Source organism: Bufo bufo, chromosome 2 (genome assembly GCF_905171765.1).
Source record: "Bufo bufo chromosome 2, aBufBuf1.1, whole genome shotgun sequence".
NCBI classification, from domain to species: domain Eukaryota; kingdom Metazoa; phylum Chordata; class Amphibia; order Anura; family Bufonidae; genus Bufo; species Bufo bufo.
Genome location: NC_053390.1, coordinates 734,973,071 through 734,988,553, shown reverse-complemented (window position 1 = coordinate 734,988,553; position 15,483 = coordinate 734,973,071). Strand labels below are relative to the sequence as shown.

General features: G+C 47.7%; 1 protein-coding gene across 1 annotated transcript in view; it reads right to left on the bottom strand.

Annotated features, from left to right (window-relative positions):
- Positions 1–15,483, bottom strand: part of GUF1 (GTP binding elongation factor GUF1) — a 77,395-nt gene that overhangs the window by 7,415 nt on the left and 54,497 nt on the right. The window contains exons 12-15 of the mRNA XM_040418917.1: positions 5,827–5,959; positions 5,421–5,564; positions 1,103–1,236; positions 260–361 (exon numbers count right to left, since the gene is read on the bottom strand). Coding sequence (XP_040274851.1) covers positions 260–361; positions 1,103–1,236; positions 5,421–5,564; positions 5,827–5,959 — 513 coding nt within the window. The remainder of the gene's footprint in view (positions 1–259; positions 362–1,102; positions 1,237–5,420; positions 5,565–5,826; positions 5,960–15,483) is intronic.

The window sequence follows — 15,483 nt, the reverse complement described above, 5'->3', positions numbered from 1 at the left end:
ACTCTTCTTTCCCCTGATATCTACCGTAGGTGGGAGAGTCAGGGCACCCTCATACACATCAGATGGTTAGCCAGTCCTGCTGAAATCAGTGGGTTTGTCCAACGTTCATCTAATGTGCATTGCTCCATCAGGATCCTTTAATCTCTGTTCTGGAGGTTGCAAAATAATTCATGAATTACATGAATTTTTGTGATCTTCCATTTTGGTTTAGATGATGCATTAACTTAGGTCATCGGGTTTCGTGCAGCACAACACTTACTTATGCGCAATAGTCACTAATTCTTCCACTGGACGACCGTTCAGTAAAATATCCAGTTTCACCAGACTTGCTGGCTGGTACCCCGCATCTTCATAGTCAAAGCTATGTAGTAACATTTCAATAAATGTATAATTAATTTCAGAAATGTTCTTATACAAATCAAATAATACACAGTGTACGAGCTGTAATGGTCAAGGTAGAGACAAGGTTCTAAAGAAACACCAAAGGATGGTGGAAAGAAAACGGATCCAAAAAGGTCAGATCAGAGCTAGAAAGAGAGGTTTAGATAAAAGTTTACAACCATAGAGCAGACGTTTAGATGGGACATGCAGTAAGTCATAAAAATAAGTTCCCCTCTGCCTTTCAGATGCTTTCCCTGAAAAAAACTGTGTTGAAATGTTAAAAGGGAACCCGTCAGAAAGCTAGAGCGCCGTAATCACGCGATGAGCGAGCTAGCGCATGCAGAATTCATTCCCTGAGGCTGATGCCAGCACAGGGAAGGGACACTATGACGACACTGTGCATGCGCTAGCTCGCGCATCGCGAGATTACGGCGCTCTAGCTTTCTGACGTCGGGGAGCAAGGAGGAGATTCTGAGGATGCGGGGCGGTGCTGGACTCCTCTCAGGGACAGGACTCATCTCAGGTTAATTTGCATATGTATCAAATCGGGTTTTTTTACACAATAAAAGCACACAGAGCTATGGGGACTGGGTATTGCGGATGTGCTAGCGGCCATCTAGCAACCCATGTCCTCAGCTCTATACACAAAATCCTGGCGACAGGTTCCCTTCAAGTTCTACTGGAGCCCAGCCAGCATGTGAAAAGTCTGTGTAGGCCTTACCTTGCATATCCAGAAGATAACGATTTTAAATGATCATAAAAATCCACCACAACTTCATTCAAAGGAAACAAATACTTCATCATGATCCTGTGTTCATCTATGTAGAGAAAGCTCTTCTGCTCTGCTCGTCGGGTCTGTGGAAACAAAGCTGATTGTACTGCGTCTCACTAAAGAGTTTTTCCAGGGTTTGGCCCCTTTTCAAGTGGGCACCCTGGCTCCTTTCAGCAATCTTCTGGTCCCTCACTGCAATCAATGGCTGGTCTTATTGGGGATTTGTCCCCTAGAGGCACACTTCACCACTGAGGCCAATTATTGGTTGCAGCGTTGCATGTGATCCTGTCCGTACCCCGCTCATAAGTAAACAAGCTAGTGATCGGAAGATCGGCAGGGAGCATGATTCTTCCCTTAGGCACCACATGCTGGTGGGGCTTACTTAAAGAGGGACCAAATCCTGGAATCCCTTTAAGATTCTGTTCACAATAGCATCATTACTTCTCTTCATGGCTTTCCGTTCCAAGAAAGATGTGAGGGACCGGTTTTCAAATGATATTAACTGGGAGAACAGCGCTGCAGACTACACTATTCTTGGTGTCAAAAAGGACAGGTGTGCCTGGATAAAAATACAACTTCCAATGATTACAGCGAGATCTAAAAATATCCAGCACGCTCATTTCTTGAAGTGAACTTCTTTATTGGACTTCAGGCATACGAAAGCAATGATTTTCTAATGCACTCTTAGTCATGGGAGGCTACCCACGGTTAGTCATGCTATGACTAAGGGCTTGTTCACACAACCGTATGGCTTTTTCAGTGTTTTGCGGGCTGTTTTTAACGGATCCGTTTTTTGTTTCAGTAGTGTTCCCGGTTCCATTCCGTTTTTCCGTATGGCATATACAGTAATTACATAGAAAAAATTGGGCTGGGCATAACATTTTCAATAGATGGTTCCGCAAAAACGGAACTGATACGGAAGACATACGGCGTACATTCCGTATGTGTTCAGTTTTTTTTTTACGGACCTATTGACTTGAATGGAACGTGATTTGTGGGCAATAATAGGACATGTTCTATCTTTGAACGGAACAGAAAAACGGAAACTGAATGTATACGAGTACATTCCGTTTTTTTTTTGTAACCATTGAAATTAATGGTTCCATATACCGAACTCAAAAAATGTTTGTGTGAATGAGCCCTAAGTGTGCAGCAACTTGAAACAGGATGAGAGTGCTTGATGTTTGAAGTTCTAATGTGGCTCCAGAGGTCTTGTGGATGCACATGATGTTGGCATCTTGGGCATTAGACAGAGGGAGGAAGCTATCCTTGCCATCTGATTGGAGCTCTCACGCGGAAATTGTGGGGTTCTGATCAGTTACTATGGAAGCTTACCCTTGTGAAGGCTCCCAGGCCTGCCATCGTATACAAAAATCCCATAGACTGCAATAGTATTTTACTGCACTCTACCGTACAAGTGCTCAGAAGATTGCATGTTCAAGTCCCCTAAGGGGACCAGAAATTGCATTTATAAATAAAGTTTTAAAGAAAAAAACAAAAACAAAAAAACCCACAAAAATATTAAGTCAAATCACCCCATTTCACCATATTTCACAAATGTATACAGTATATAAAGAATAAAAAATAAACAAAGTATTGCCATGTCTGAAAATGCAACTTAATGGAAAAAACTAAATATAAAATGGCCAATTTGCATTTTTTTTTGTCACCTTGCCCCTCCAAAAACAAATCGAATAAAAAAAAGTTATCAAAAAGTCATATGTACCCTAAAATGTTAATCAATAAAACCTACAACTCACCCTGCAAAAAACAAGCCCTAACAGCTTTGTAGATGGAAATATAAAAAAAAAAAAAGTTATGGTTGTCAGAATATGGCGACATAAAATTATTTTCTAAAAGGTCCTCGGTCAGCAGACTTGTACCTATGACACTGGCTGACCTGTTACATGTGCACTTGGCAGATGAAGACATCTGTGTTGGTCCCATGTTCATATGTGTCCGCATTGCTGATGGAAATGAGCCTCTAGGAGCAACGGGAACATTGCTGTTACATCTAGATAAGGGATGGCCAAACTGCGGCTCTCCAGCTGTTGCAAAACTACAACTCCCAGCATGCCCAGACTGCTTACAGCTACCAGCCTACAGCAGGTCATAATGGAAATTGTAGTTTTACAACAGCTGGAGAGCCGCAGTTTGGCCATCCCTTATCTAGATGTAACAGCAAACTGCGGCTCTCCAGCTGTTGCAAAACTACAACTCCCAGCATACCCAGACTGCTTACAGCTACCAGCCTACAGCAGGGCATAATGGAAATTGTAGTTTTACAACAGGTGGAGAGCTGCAGGTTGGCCAGCCCTGATCTGGAGGCTCAGATCTCTCTTTAACTGCCACTCCCTCTCCACACAGGCAGTGTAAGCATGATGACGCCTGACCCTGTCAATCAAAGTGCAGAGGGAGCGGCAGTGGCAGAGACTCTAGGTGCAACCGCAACACCCCGTCGCTCCCAGAGACTCATTTGCATATATGAAAACTCTCAGCAATGCGGGCACAAACACAGAAGTCTTCAGCTGCCAAGTGCACATGTAACAGGTCAGCCAGCGTCATAGGTACAAGTCTGCTGACAGAGGACCTTTAAACAGTTAGCATTTTTAAAAGTTGTAAAACATAAACTATACAAATTTGTTATAATTATTATCATATTGACCAGCAGAATAAGGTTGTCATGTCCTTTTTAGTGTACAGTGAATGGTGCCAAAATAAAACCGAAAAATTGCGGGAAAGAAAATAAAAAACAAAAAAATGCAAAAATGAAAATTAGCCTGATTCATAGGTGGTTAATGGGCAAGTAAGGCTACTTTCACACTGGCGTTTTGGTTTCCGTTTGCGAGATCCGTTTAGGGATCTCACAAGCGGTCCAAAACGGATCCGTTTTTCCCTAATGCATTCTGAATGGATAAGGATCCGCTCAGAATGCATCAGTTTGGCTCCGTTCCGTCTCCATTCCGCTCTGGAGGTGGACACCAAAACGCTGCTTGTCCGTCTGACGAAACTGAGCCAAACGGATCCGTTCTGACACACAATGTAAGTCAATGGGGACGGATCCGTTTTCACTGACATAAAATGGCACAATAGAAAACGGATCCGTCCTCCATTGACTTTCAATGGTGTTCAAGACAGATCCGTTTTGGCCATGTTAAAGATAATACAAATGGATCCATTCTAAACGGATGCACGCGGTTGTATCATCTGAACGGATGCCTTTGTGCAGAACCATGACGGATCCGCACCAAACGCGAGAGGGAAAGTAGCCTAAATATATACAGTACAGACCAAAAGTTTGGACACACCTTCTCATTCAAAGAGTTTTCTTTATTTTCATGACTATGAATGCATCAAAACTATGAATTAACACATGTGGAATTATATACATAACAAACAAGTGTGAAACAACTGAAAATATGTCATAGTCTAGGTTCTTCAAAGTAGCCACCTTTTGCTTTCATTAGTGCTTTGCACACTCTTGGCATTCTCTTGATGAGCTTCAAGAGGTAGTCCCCTGAAATGGTCAAATAGCCCTTACTTTCAAAGTTTTCCCAATTTTTCGGCTGACTGACTGACCTTCATTTCTTAAAGTAATGATGGCCACTCGTTTTTCTTTACTTAGAATTTGTATTATGGCAAGAAAAAAAGCAGCTAACAGTCTATTCAGTAGGACTATCAGCTGTGTATCCACCTGACTTCTCCTCAACGCAACTGATGGTCCCAACCCCATTTATAAGGCAAGAAATCCCACTTATTAAACCTGACAGGGCACACCTGTGAAGTGAAAACCATTTCAGGGGACTACCTCTTGAAGCTCATCAAGAGAAAGCCAAGAGTGTGCAAAGCAGTAATCAAAGCAAAAGGTGGCTACTTTGAAGAACCTAGAATATGACATATTTTCAGTTGTTTCACACTTGTTTGTTATGTATATAATTCCACATGTGCTAATTCATAGTTTTGATGCCTTCAGTGTGAATCTACAAATTTCATAGTCATGAAAATAAAGAAAACTCTTTGAATGAGAAGGTGTGTCCAAACTTTTGGTCTGTACTGTATATATTTAATTTGATCGCATTTCCTACCGTTTAAAGTCTTGGAGAACACATTTAATGTAGATGGAAATTCATCAGTAACAGATCATGCTATGTATTTATACAATTTTACTTTTATGATGTAATATTACAATAGTCTGACACCAATAGATCTACTCCAGAACTTTAACTCAAATCTTTGCGATACTGTAAAAAGGACAGCGATTACTGACCTGGCACAGAGACATGATCTTCCCAAGATATTCATCTGGTGAAATAATTGTTCCCAATATCATAGGTTCAAGATATTCCTTTACTACGGATTTGTCAGGAAATTCTGATGGATTTACAATGGTGATCTCCTGTTCTCCATACTCCTATGTAAATGATAGAGAAAACGGCAATAATTGTGTCAACATCTCAACCCCAAAATCATAGCACGCTACATCGGATTAGGTTTCTCCTAGAGGCACAGAAACATAGGCCTGTGATATGGCATCCCATATGAAACCAAGCCACCCACCATAAGGCGCACCACATGGTCCCACCATACAGGCTGAAATACACAGCTCATGGGCATGAGGCCTTACTGAACCGACTACAAGCGATAATGTGAAAAAGACCACCCACACAAATTACCTTAATGAGCTTTGGAGAAGACAGCACGGCTTTGTACGGGACTGTAGGGGATGTCATTATGACAGATGCATTGTATTCCTGCTCCAGTCTCTGGTTAAACACCTCCATGTGTAAAAGCCCTAGAAAGCCCAACCTGTGCAGACATTATTATTGGTGACTTGATCACGTACAGCCACAAAAATATCTATTCTGAAACACACGGACATCATAAATAGAGATTAGGGACAAAGTAATAATCATATCAGCATTATAGTGGAGACAAACATGGCTGAGCCCCATGCCGCTTGTACTGAGACTTAGCCATACCACACTTATGGGTACTTCAGCTAGCTTAGTTGCCAAATCAGACTGTAAAACGAGGCATTAACTATAGGAAGCCAAAAACTTTTTTGGTTTAGTGGCTAGAATTGTGGCATTTACAGTATGTGCATGTACTTCTGTACAGTGCACACAGTAGGACTTACTAATAATGTCTAAGTGCAAACTTATATTAGACAGCCTATAAGTGCACTAGATTTATCACAGCGCCTGACCATGGATGATAAATCTGGTGCACTTTTAGCCTGTCTAGTCAACATTTTTACCACCTAGTAGGTGGTTTACTTTATGCCAGAACTGTACACATTAAGTACCAGGCGTATTTTTGTTTTTGCATTTAAATTTTTTCCTCCCCACGTTCGAATAGCCATAACTTAAATTTTCCGTTCGTATAGCCATATCATGGCTTATTTATTTTTTTAGGGATAAAGTTGGATTTTTTTTTAAGGGCACCATTAAATTTACCATGTCTGTTATTGGAACGTGGGAAAAAAAATTGTTGTGGGGTTAAATTGAAAAAAATAAATAAAAATTCCGCCAAGGTTTTGGGGTTTTTTAAACCAGAGCGTTAACTTATTTTTTTTCCGTTATGGCATTAATATTTTGATAGTTCAGACATTTTCAGACGCAGCAATACTTGATAAATTTATTTTCTGTTTTCCTTTTTAAAAAACAAAAAAACCTTTTTATTTACTTTTATAGTAATAACTTTTAAACCACCTTTGGGGGCTAGAACCTGGGATCTTTTGATCCCTTGCCCAATTCACCCTAAGGCCTCATGCACGCGACCGTTGTTGTGTTCCGTTCCGCAAAATGGGGTTCCGTTATCAGTTTTCCGTTTGTCTTCCTTTATTTTTGGAGGATCACCAGACATGAAGGAAAGTAAAAAAAAAGTCTAAGTCAAGTTTGCCATGCAAATGATAGGAAAAAAAAACTGACGCGGATGACAATCTTGTGTGCCTCCGCGTTTTTTTCAAGGTCCCATTGACTTGAATGGGTCCGCGAACCGTTTTCCGTGAAAAAAATAGGACAGGTTATATATTTTTTGACGGACTGGAACCACGGATCACAGACAAACGGTGCATTAGCCGAGTTTTCAACGGACCCATTGAAAGTCAATGGGTCCGCAGAAAATCACGAAAAACGGAACAACGGACACGGAATAAGGAGATTTTTGTGAAACTCACCTGTAAAATCTTTTTCTCGTAATTTCCATTGGGGGACACAGACCATGGGTATAGCTTAGAGATATTACTAGGAGGGACACTATGCAAAAAAAGAAGCTCCTCCTCCTCGGGCTATACCCCCAGGCACCTCCAGGAGAACTTCAGTCGTTGCAAAAGCAGTAGGAGAAGGAGAACGGAAACAAAACATTATGGAAACCATCACACAGCACACCCTAAGGCGTAAACCAAAAAAGGGGGCGGGAGCTGTGTCCCCCAATGGAAATTACGAGAAAAAGATTTTACAGGTGAGTTTCACAAAAATCTCCTTTTCTCGTTCATTCCACTGGGGGACACAGACCATGGGACGTCCCAAAGCAGTCCATGGGGTGGGAAAAAAGAACAAATCCAACACCGCCAGGAATAAACGTCCAGTAGTCAAACCGGAACCACAGCCTGCAATACCCTGCGCCCAAGAGCAGCATCAGCCGAGGCCAGAGAGTGTAACTGATAAAACTTTGTGAAAGTATGTAAGGACGACCAAGTGGCCGCCTTACACAACTGGGAAACGGATGCGCGATTGCGTCTAGCCCAGGAAGCACCCACTGCCCTTGTGGAGTGAGCGGTAATCCGCGACGGCGGAACGTGGCCGCGAGCGCGATATGCCGCAGCAATAGCGGAACGGATCCACCGCGCCACGGTGACCTTGGAAGCCGCCAGGCCCTTACGGGACCCTTCAGGAATCACAAAGAGAGAGTCTGAACGCCGGAAGGAAGCGGTAGCCCCCAGGTACACCTTCAGGGCCCTGACGACGTCCAGGGAGTGGAGAGCGCATTCCTTGGGGTTCACCGGAGAAGGACAAAAAGAGGGCAGGACAAGATCCTCGTTAAGGTGGAAGGGAGAAACCACCTTGGGCAAAAAAGAAGGCACCGGCCTGAGCACCACCTTATCCTGGTGAAAGACCAGAAAAGGTTCCCGGCAGGAAAGTGCGGCCAGCTCCGAAACTCGCCTGATGGAGGTTATGGCCACCAGAAAAACTACCTTCCAGGTGAGTAAAACCAGAGAGATCTCCCTCAGAGGTTCAAAAGGCGCCGCCTGAAGGGCGCGCAGAACCAAGTTGAGATCCCAGGGGGGCAAGGGAGGCACATACGGAGGAACCGAATGCGCCACCCCCTGCAGGAAGGTTTTTACAGGTCTCAAAAAGGCAATGGACCTCTGAAAAAAGATAGCCAAAGCAGAAACCTGACCCTTTAAAGAACTGAGCGACAGACCCATGTCGAGGCCGGACTGGAGAAAAGACAGCACCACTGGGACAGAGAAACGTAGGGGCGAGTAGCCCGATTTCTCACAAAACACCAGGAAGGCCTTCCAGGTGCGATAATAGATTCGTGAAGAAGCCGGCTTTCGAGCCCTGATCATGGTTCTTACCACCGCATCAGAGAAGCCTCTCTTCCTCAGGATGGCGGTCTCAACAGCCACGCCGTTAAACGCAGCTGCCGTGAATTCTGGTGGAAGAGCGGCCCCTGAGACAAGAGATCCTCTCTGTCGGGCAGAGGCCACGGGACGTCCGCCAACATACGAGCGACGCTGGAGAACCAGGCGCGACGAGGCCAATCCGGAGCGACGAGAATGGTTGGTATCCCCTCCGCCTCGATCTTGCGCAGCACCTTCGGCAACAGAGGAATCGGAGGGAAGACGTAAAGGAGGCTGAACCGCTGCCATGGAAATACCAGCGCGTCCACCCCGTCCGCCCGTGGGTCTCGAGCGCGGGCAAGATACACCGGCACCTTGTGGTTGAGCCGGGAAGCCATCAAATCTACGTCCGGACGGCCCCATCGGTGGCAGATGTCCTCGAACACCTCCGGATGGAGAGACCACTCTCCCGGATCCACCTTGGTGCGACTCAGAAAATCCGCCGTCCAATTGTCGACTCCCGGGATGTACACTGCCGACAATACTGGAACATGAGACTCCGCCCATAAGAGGATCCTCGCTACTTCCCGCATTACTGCCCGACTGCGAGTCCCGCCCTGATGGTTGACATAAGCCACAGCCGTGGCATTGTCCGACTGAACCCGCACCGGGCGAGTCGCCAGGAGAGGAGTCCAATGGGAGAGGGAGTGGAAAATCGCCCTCAATTCCAAAACGTTTATCGGGAGACGGGATTCCTCCGTCGACCAGACACCCTGAACTGTGAGGTTCCGGAGAACACCTCCCCAACCGATGAGGCTGGCGTCGGTGGTGACTATCGTCCAGGAGAACGGAAGGAAGGACTTTCCTGACGATAGGTTCAGGGGAGACTGCCACCAAGGGAGAGACGCTCGAACTTGCCGGGACAGACGAACAGGAGTGTCTAGACCCCGAGGGTTCTTGTTCCAGAGGGCAAGGATCATCTGTTGTAGCGGACGAGTGTGAAATTGGGCGTACGGAATCGCCTCGAAAGAGGAGACCATAAGGCCCAGCACCCGCATGCACTCCCGAATGGTGGGACGTGGAGAGCGTAGAAGGAGCACCATTGCCAGACGAATCTGGGAAGCCTTGGAATCTGGAAGAAACACCCGAGAAATCGAGGTGTCCAAGATCATCCCCAGGAACGAGAGTCTCTGGGAGGGGTGCAGAGAGGACTTGGGGAGATTGATCAGCCATCCGAACCGTTCCAGGGATTGAACCGTGATTCGGATGCTGTCCTCGGCCTGTGGAAGAGACGGAGCTTTTATCAAGATGTCGTCTAGGTATGGTAACAAAGAGATGCCCCTGGTGCGAAGAAGCGCCATGAGAGGCGCCAGAATCTTCGTAAAAACTCGAGGGGCGGTTGCCAACCCAAAAGGTAGGGCGACGAACTGGTAATGACGCCCCCCTATGGCAAAGCGCAGAAAGCGATGGTGGGACTCTGCAATAGGGACGTGCAAGTAGGCGTCTTGAATGTCCACAGACGCGAGAAATTCTCCTGGAAGCAGAGAAGCAATAACGGAGCGAAGGGACTCCATGCGAAACTTCCGCACCCGTAGAAACTTGTTGAGAAGTTTTAGATCCAAGATTGGACGCACTGACCCCTCTTTCTTTGGAACAACGAACAGGTTTGAGTAAAAACCTGTCCCTTGCTCTTCTGGGGGAACGGGGGAAATGACACCACGGTCCAGAAGAGAGGAGACCGCAAAAAAGAGGTCCGAGGCCCTGGCTGGATCCCCCGGAACGCGAGAAGGGAAAAAACGTTCCGGCGGGCTGGACGCGAACTCCAACTTGTAGCCGGACGTCACCACTTCCAGAGCCCAGGCGTCCTGAACGTGAGCCCTCCAGACCTGTTGAAAGGAGAGCAGACGGCCCCCCACCACGAGGGGTGGGGGCACCCCTTCATGCGGAGGGTTGCTTGGGAGCAGGAGGACGGGCTGACTGCGCCCGAGGCCGCCAAGAAGGCTGGGGCTTGAAGAAAGGCTTCTTGCGGGAGTCCTGGGACCCCCCTGCCGATGAGGATGACGGCGTCCTGGCAGTGGAGAAGCGACGAAAGGACTGGCCCCGGAAACCTGAAGGCCGAGACCGAAAGGGACGCTTGGTCCTGGGCTGGGGTAGATGAGTGCTCTTGCCCCCTGTTGCGGCAGAAATGAATTCATCTAGTTGAGCCCCAAAGAGCCTGGACCCTTCAAAGGGAAGGTTAGCGAGGGATCGCTTGGATGAGGCATCAGCATCCCACACCTTCAGCCAGACCTCCCTGCGCTGAATGACAGAGAGGGCCGAAATACGGGCAAAGAGGGAGCCGATGTCCATTGAAGCCTCACAGAGATATTTAGACGCTTGAGACATCTGGATGATAAAATCCAGAGTATCTGCAGAGGCGTCCTGCTCTGACAGATCCTGGTGGTGGCGCTGCAACCACGTTGTAAGGGCTCTGGCGACCCAAGCCGACGCAAAGGCCGGTCGCAGGGAAGCGCCCGCCAGCGAGAAGATGGACTTGGAAAGTGAATCCAAACGTCTGTCCACCGCATCCTGCAGAGAGGAACCGTCTAGGACGGGAAGGGCCGTGTTCTTGGCTAACCTGGCCACCGGAGGATCTACCTTAGGGGAAGAAGTCCACTTTTCCACTGTGTCAGCTGGAAAAGGATAAAGCGTATCCATACGCTTGGTGGCCGAAAATTTTTGATTAGGTCGATCCCAAGCTTTTGATAGGACCGCAGTGAATTCCTCGTGAATAGGGAACACGGCGGACTCCTGTTTCTTGGGTGGAAAAAGGAAGAACTCCCGACTAGTGGAGGGAGGAGAATCCCCTTGTATATTAAAAGTGTCACGGACAGCTGCCACCAACTCGGTTACCATGGTGGAAAGCTTAGGCAGGGGTTCCCGCTCCGTGACTTCGTCCGATCCGGACAATTCCCCATCGGATTTGCGCTCCCTGCGAGGGGGAGAGTCAACCGGGCATGCCTCAAGGCGAGGGGGAGAAGCGGAGTCATCCGAGGAGGAATGCTGCCGCTCACGCTGCCTTTTAGAAGTCAGACGCCCTCTGTGAGAGTCGCTGAGAGGGGATGGAGTGGTGGATGCCACTGGAGTAGTAGCCGCCATGCGCTCCATGAAGGACATGGCTGCCTTGGCAACTAAGGCCAGATCAGCTGCCGCATTAGACATGGCGGAGGCCCAGGCGGGTACCGCTGGATCCGCAGGGGCAGAGGGAGGACCGGGCTGAGCAAGAGAAGGAGGCTGATCCTGTCCGGGAGCAGGGCATGAATCACAGGAACCAGTGACAGAAAAAGGCCTAAGGCATATTTTACATGACTCCAGTGGAGCCTGAGAGGAAGCCTTGGAAGGCTTAGGGGCCCCAGGTTTAGGCATGATGGTATTCCAAAAAAGATTTCCTACCAGGTTGCTGCAATTCCTACCACCCAGGCAACAGCAGAAGTCTCCGGTCACCGAGAACTGAGGAGCTGCACGGCCGCAATCCAGCAGAGTCTCCGGCGTAGGGAGAGACAGAGCTGGACGCCGAGGCTCCGCCCCCTTGGACGCGTCATTGCGGCGCGAAATAAGCGCGCGCGCGCGCATTTCAAATACACCCCTTCGCCAGATACGGCGCAGCGGGGGTTAATATCGGGAGGAGCAGGCCGGCGGGAGCTGCAGAGAGCGCAGCGGCCATAAGATAAAATACACTCCTTCAGTGCCAAGATTGCCGCCGATGCGGCCATAGTCTGAGCTGCAGGCAGGTATCAGTGGAATCACCAGCCCTCCCCAGAAAGGCCCCCTCCCAACGGGAAAAAATGCCCCCAGCCGGTCCTTCTCTAGCTCACCTCAGGTCACAGAGCGCCAGACAGACGACATGAAGGGGTGGGGGGAGCGTCTAGCCCAGGGGAAAGGAGGGAGATTGAAGCAGGCAATACTTATCTGCACAGCATGCTCCCTCGATGTCCAGACCAGCAGGGATTCACCTCTTCAGACGTCTGACTCCAATCAAGGAGAGCAGTGCTCTGGTGGAGGGTAGGCAGCAGGTGTCCCAGCAGCTGGTGGGATGCCAGAGCTAACATGTCGAGTCTGGATCCACTTTTCTTCTGTGGGGGAATGGGAGGTAGCCAGGAACCTTCAGAAGACCGTGGCAGACCCTCCACAGGGGCCAGGAAAGCGCAATGCTGACCTGCGTCCCCATCTGAAACCAGAAAAAAATAACAAACAGGAGAAGAATAAATGTCAACCTCCTTGAACGGACACTAAGCAAAGACTGAAGTTCTCCTGGAGGTGCCTGGGGGTATAGCCCGAGGAGGAGGAGCTTCTTTTTTTGCATAGTGTCCCTCCTAGTAATATCTCTAAGCTATACCCATGGTCTGTGTCCCCCAATGGAATGAACGAGAAAAAACGGTCGTGTGCATGAGGCCTAATAGAGATTCTCTTAGGGTGAATGGGATTTTGACGCTCTCCTTGCTGAGCTGTGCCTCATGCACAACTTAGCAGGGAGCTTACCATGGGCAGGTCTGGGAACCTTCAGAAGCATCCAAGCTACCATGGTAACAATTGGAGCCCCTGCAGTGAAATTTACGCATCCCTCTGCCTTACCTCACAGATGCTCTGATCAGTGTTGATCGTGGCATCTGAGGGGTTAAATGATGGGGTTCAACATGATCGCCGTTCCTCATCACTGCGGCCAGGTGTTTGCTGTATTATACAGCCAGCACCTGCTGAGTATGGAGTGGGCTCACTGCAGCAGCCCACTCCATACATTACCCCAGCCACCGTGATGTTCTAGTACGTCACAGCAGGTGAAGGGGTTAATGTTGGCACATATTAAGCCACACCACGCCACTCTCCTTTCCCTCCCGTTATCGGCCTCTTTCTCAGACGGTTCTGTCTTTGTGACCCTGTCAGTATCCTGCTAACTTGCTTTTACTTGGACTAAAGAGCTAGGAACCGATTCTTACAGTGGCAGGCAGCAGCAAGATGATTGATGATGGCTGCTCCTGCAACAATGTTGAGAAGGTGGGTCACTGAGGAAAGCTGATGCTGACTGGCCTGGCTCTGTGTGCAGAAATCATCTAAGCCACCTGATACATCTATAATAAAATAAGGAAGTTTATTGCAAGGAGCTTTCAAAGACTTAAATACTGATGACTAGGGATGAGCGAATCGACTTCGGATGTGTTTTTTTACAGTATAAATTACATTTCTGAAGTTATTACCCGAAGTCTCGCGAGTCTTCGCAAAGTAATAACTTCGGCTCATCGTAGCCAATACATTCTAATACTGTACGGAGCTTTTGCTCCATACAGTATTGGAACGAAGTTTTACGCGAATCGACTTCAGATGTTTCATCCGAAGTCGATTCGCTCATCCCTAGTCATCAGTATTTAAGTCTTGGAAAGCTCTGTGTAATAAACTTCCCTATTTTATTTTATCAATGCTATTAAACCAGACATACTGCCTGGTAGGGTGGATCATGCTGGTTAAACCTATACCTTTCTTTTGTCTGTATGCTAAACAGTCAGGGCTGTTTCACACGAGCGGATGCAGTCTTTTGTTCCAAACAACTGGCACACGATATGCACTGAGAAATCTGCACATTTTACAACTCAACCAAGTTGTGCCCCATACTAGACTGTCACGGTGGGGAGTGGGGGGAAACTCCCCACCGAACACCAAAGGTAAACGAGAATAGAAACTAGGCCTGGACACCGGGGAAAGGGAGCAGGGCCCCTCCTTATGCCACCCTCATACTAGCCCTGACTCCTATTATATGAGCGAACCTAGATGGCAGGACGGTTCATACACCGGAACCTTGGACCCAGAGTCGCCCTGATGATCCCAGGAAATAATGTTAGGAACTAGAGACGACCTGTTCCTCCAAGATACGAATTAACAGTCTCCCACTGGCCTAGAGGCAAGGAAAGGGGACGACAATGAAAAGCAACTGGATCGGCAGGTAAGAACGCAGAACAACTAGCACTTACCTGCCACAACAACAGGAAGGAAAACCAACACACCAGTAAATGCCTGGACCCCCATGTGGACAGGGTGCATGGCGGCCCCAGGCAGAGCTGCTCACTGACTTGTTGTTCCCCATCCGGGGAACCCAGGAGCCCTCTCACCAAAGGCACAGACAGGGGAATGTCTAGCATCCATGCAGGACCGCACACACCAAAACAGACTAGACATGGAACAACAACTAAACATACAACACAAACCCTGAACATAAACCACACCAGACATAGAAACTGGTAAGGTAGGAAGACATGGTAACAACAGGATGACATTGATGTCTCACTAGGTGGCCCTCAATAACTGGGCAGATGGAATACCCCAGACAGTAAAGATTTATAGTTCTGAAGAGAAAGACAGCAAAGACAGAAAGCATAGCTCCTGCACCAACAGAGGCTGGAGGACAACTAAACTCCAGGCTACCAGCCACAGGCAATATAAGCACCTAGTGACCACACCAAGCCAGGTAGTTAACCCCACAAGCACCAGACAGGGAAGGGAAACAAACCTTAAAAGGAGAAGTGTACACACATGCAGCATAAACTACACGTTGCCCCAGGCAACCAGCATGCACGGCAAAACGTGTCACGGCAAACACAAAGACCAAGACACCGCCGTGACAGACACTTTTCAAAAGTTTCTAGCAAGGCCCAAGGTCCTTTTTGACATAAATCAATAAGTTTGACTAAACTGATAAGCGCTAAATTTATGAGGCAATTAATGCTGGAATTGGGGT